This window comes from Hipposideros armiger, unplaced genomic scaffold (genome assembly GCF_001890085.2).
Source record: "Hipposideros armiger isolate ML-2016 unplaced genomic scaffold, ASM189008v1 scaffold_297, whole genome shotgun sequence".
NCBI lineage: Eukaryota > Metazoa > Chordata > Mammalia > Chiroptera > Hipposideridae > Hipposideros > Hipposideros armiger.
Window position 1 is genome coordinate 285,479 of NW_017731647.1, and position 4,677 is coordinate 290,155.

At 47.9% G+C, this 4,677-nt stretch overlaps 1 protein-coding gene across 1 annotated transcript in view; it reads left to right on the forward strand.

The window, feature by feature from the left end:
- The window catches only part of MOV10 (Mov10 RNA helicase), a 43,032-nt gene that overhangs the window by 33,413 nt on the left and 4,942 nt on the right, over window positions 1–4,677 (forward strand). Inside the window, exons 10-12 of the mRNA XM_019659157.1 lie at window positions 392–509; window positions 701–892; window positions 1,117–1,191. Coding sequence (XP_019514702.1) covers window positions 392–509; window positions 701–892; window positions 1,117–1,191 — 385 coding nt within the window. The remainder of the gene's footprint in view (window positions 1–391; window positions 510–700; window positions 893–1,116; window positions 1,192–4,677) is intronic.

Here is a 4,677-nt window from a genome sequence, read left to right on the forward strand (position 1 = left end):
ATGTGGGATCCGAACCGGGGCCCTCTGGCATCCCAAGCGAGTTCTTAACCATCGCGCCACTTGGCCGGCCCGATACTCATTTTTATACCATCCTTCGTTGGCAAAATTGAAACCCGAGAATGGGTCCCTAATTTTTTGTTTTCTTTTGTTAAATTTGGTCGGTCTACAAAATCCATGGAGCAGATCCTCTCTGGAACCACACGTGGTTTCTTTTTCTGTGGTTTACAGTCCTAGCAGCAGACCTTCTGGATAAGTGAGCCTGCTCTTCAGGGGGCAGAGGGCAGGAGGATGATGTGTGTAGGCCCAGAGCAGGGAGAGCAGGATCCCTGAGGGCGAGGCAGAAGTAACGCAGACGCTGGTCTCGCTCTTCCTCCCTCCCCCTGCCTCCCAGGTCTCACCCCACCATCCTGGACGTCCCTAACCGGCTCTATTATGAGGGCGAGCTGCAGGCCTGTGCCGACGTTATGGACCGGGAGCGCTTCTGCCGCTGGGAGGGTCTGCCCCAAAAGGTGAAAGGCTCCCACCCCTATACCTCAGTTTCCCTCCTATTGAAGGTGCAGGGTACGAGAGGACTGAACGGAAGCCATGCGCCTGGCCCTTTGTCACCTTGGCCTGGGATCCCACACCGCCTGGAAGGGTTTGGGGGTGAGAGGGAAGGGAAGCAGGAAGGTCCAGCTGAGGGTTTCCCCTGACTGTCTAGGATTTCCCCATCATCTTCCATGGTGTCATGGGCAAGGATGAGCGTGAGGGCAATAGCCCGTCCTTCTTCAACCCTGAAGAGGCTGCCACAGTGACTTCCTACCTGAAGCTGCTCCTGACCTCCTCTGTCAAGAAGGGCAAAGCCCGCCTGAGCCCCCGAAACGTGGGCGTCATCTCCCCATACCGGAAGCAGGTTAGGCCCTCAGTTCCCATCAAGGGTGGGATGCCACCCCCCTGCCCACAGTACCTGATTCATAGCGAGACCACTAGCTGGAGGTTTCAGGAGCTCAGCGCCTCTGTTGGCCCCATATCTCAGAAGCCCGGAGTTCAGATGCCCTCCTCTGCCTCCCAGCTAGCTCCCTGGCCTGCCTGACTCCCTAATGGCATGAGAGAAAGGCACCTATCCCCATCTTCCAGGTGGAAAAAATCCGGCACTGCATCACCAAACTGGATAAGGAGCTTCGGGGACTGAATGACATCAAGGACTTGAAGGTGACCCGACCACTTTCACATTCGCCTCCTGCCTTCTGTGCCCCTCACTTTTCCCCTCCCAGAGACCTCCTCAGGCTCCTGCCTTGATGCTTCAGGCCGGCCCATGCCCCACCCCAACCCAGCTTGGATTCTCTTCAAGCCCCTCACTCCTGGAGATCCCAACTTGCGGCTCTGCAATGGGACCAGGAAGCACGCATGTTTAGTAAACACCCCACACTATTTTTATGATCAGGCTGGTTTGAGGCCTCTGCCGGAAGGATCAAGTCCAAACTCTGAGGCCTGCCTGACCCGTCATGCGATAGTGTCCCGCTGCCCTCTCCCACCCTCAGGGTGAGTCAGTTGCCGGACTCTAAGGTTCTTGACACTGGCTGCAGATAAGAATCAGCTGGAGAGCTTTCAGTCCTGCCAGTGCCAGGGCCCCACCCAGCCAATTCAGCCATTAACACGGCTATCTGGGGGCAGAGCCAGGGCATCCGTATTTTTTCCAGCTTCTCAGGCGATCTCACATGCAGGCAGCCAGGGTTGAAAAACACTTTAAGATTTAGAGGCCTCTCCCTTGGAAAGTCTGATTTAGGAGGTGGGGAGGAGTATGTGTCTGTGTGTNCTGTTGTTCAGCATCTTAGCTGTAGAGGGCAGTGTCACTGGCCCTCATATGTGGGATCTGAACCGGGGCCCTCTGGCGTCCCAAGCCAGTTCTTAACGATCGCGCCACTCGGCCGGCCCTCAAAAATCTTAAAGATTGAAAATTTCTGATGTTCGGGTCCAAGAAGAGGGTATTCTCAAGTTCTTGGTAGTGAGAATGGAGGTCTGTATAACTTGTTTAGAGGATAATTGGCAGAACTTACAAGTGTAAAGGTTCATCCTCTTTGTCTCAGAAGTTCTACTTCAAGGAATTTGTCTCATAAAACTCACCAACTATTGGGTTGTCGGAAAAGTCATGACGTATTTTTTTTCTATGTTTTTCGTTGCAAAAATGCATCATGACTTTTCCGACAACCCAATAGTATAAGAGTTTTTGTGAAAGGATGGTTATTGTAACATTTGAGATAGCCAAAAAATGTAGGCGGCTTAAGTATCACTGGATAAGTAAACACACCACAATGCATTCGCACTGTGCTATCCAATGAAGCCATTCAAAAGAGCAGAGTGACCTGGGAAAATGTTATCTTGGAACGATGTCCATGGTGGTGAAAGAAGGCTGTTGCAGCGTGGTGTATGTAGCATAAAAAATATGTGTGCTTAAAAAACATGTTTTTATATGTGTAGAAGAAAGTCTGAAAAAATATACATCAAACAGTTAAGCAGGTAGCTGGGAAAGAGGGAGTGAGGGCCCTTACTGTTTTATGTTTCGTATTTGTCATGTTTTTTAATACGTTTTTGATCACCCTTTCAGTTATCTCTTTATGCATGCAAACCTACAACACTACTATGTAAGTTAACCCACATGAGGTCATTATAATATATCTTTTTTTATCGTGGACCCCTCCTCATATAAGTATCTCATTCAACATTCCGCTCCACCTTCAGGTAACTCATGATATCAACCAGGGTATCTTTTGGGTTGTTATATACAAAATGATCATGTTATACATATTTTCCACATAGCAATTTTCTTACTCAACAATACATTCTGGAAATCGCTCCTAATTGTCTGGTATATACCTCTAATTCATCGTTGGGGTCTTTTCCCAACATTTTACTTCTTTTTTTTTTTTTNTTTTTTTAATTGTATGATGTGTTGTCAGGCAGCCCACGGTAGACATCTCTCTCTTTTTTAACAGCTTTATTGAGACAATTCACATACCATGCAGTTCACCCATTTAAGGTGTACAATTCAGTGGTTTTTAGTATATTCACAGATATTTGCAACCGTCACCACAATGTGTTTTGTAACTTTTCATACCCCAAAAAGGAAGCCATTCCCTTCCGCTGTCACCCCTTTCGCTCCCCACTCCCTCCCACCCAAAGCAACCACTCCTCTGCTTTCTAGCTCTATATGTTTCCCTGTTCTAGACATTTCACGTGAATGGAATCATAGGATTTGTGTAGACATCTGTTTTTGACATGGCTGGGTGGTGTTCACAAAATACTGAGCTATGAAAGCGAACTGTAGACCATTGTGGGTTTTTTTCTTTTTTAAAAAAAACTTTATTGGGGAACAGTTTTTTTTCCAGGACCCATCAGCTCCAAGTCAAGTTGTTGTCCTTCAATCTTAGTTGTGGAGGGTGCAGCTCAGCTCCAAGTCCAGTCGCCACCTGCAATCTAGTTGTGGGGGGAGCACAGCCCACCATCCCATGCAGGAGTCAAACCGGCAACCTTGTTGTTCAAAGCACGCGTACTAACCAACTGAGTCACCCAGCCGCCCTTTTTTTTTTCATTTTAAAAATATAGTTGTATAATACAAATTAACAAAGAGGAAAGTCTGGGAAGCTATATACCCAAAAGCTAACGTTGGTTATCCCTGGATGATGAGGTTGTTGTTTATTTACTGATTGACTTATTACCTATTTTCCAATTTTTCTCTAATGAACATGTATTGTTATGTACGTATATGTGTATTACATCTGTATTTTTAAATGTGTCTAAGTATCACGCTTTCCAGAACTGAGAATGAATGGTCCAGCCTTGGAGAGAGCAGCCTCATGAGGTAGTGAGTTCAGTATCTTTCAGCAAAGGCTTTGGACCCCCTTGAGCAGTAGTACTGTGTAGGACTCCTGTGTCCTCCAGGGAAGGGCCGTCGCCATGACTCTGAAGTGAGGGGTCTCTGTGTTTGTGATAGCTTTTCTCCCCTATCCCTGCAGCGCCAAGGGGTATGACCTGGAGCTGAGTTTGGCGCTGGGGCCGTACCACCCACCCTCCCGCCTCCGGCAGCTGCTCCCCAACCTTCTTCAGGGAACAAGTATCTTCACTGCCCCAAAGGAGATTGCTGAAATCAAGTAAGTGCACCCCTCTGCACCTCTCGTGCTTGCCACGTTTCTTCACTGATCGCTTCTCCCTGTGCCACATACCTCTGTCCTCAGCGTCCCTTGCTCCAGTCACTCGTTCCCTTACTCAGCACGCACTGTGTGCCCGGCACTGTTCAAGGTGACTCAGTCACATGAGGGCCTTGCCCATTCTAGTGGGGGAGAATGAGAATTTATCTTAAAATTTCTTTTAAAAAAATTATCTTATAATTTCATGGAGTGATGAGTGTTGAGAAGAACAAAGCTAAAGCTCAGTTAAAGCTCAGCTAAAACTAAAGTGGGGGTACGGGGTTTGCTGCTTGGCAGAGGGCAGTTAGTGCTGGCCTCTTGGAGGTGACATTGGAGCAGAGAATGACATGTGAATGAGGTGAGTGAGGGTGGGAGTTATAGGAAGATTTGGGAAGAGAATGTTCCAGGCCCTAGGATCCAGTGCTGTCACGTCCAGCGTGGCAAGGGCAAACGGGTTTCTCTTAAGGGGCGACGCAAATTGAATAAGAGCAAGAGACAAAAGTAAGATTAAGAG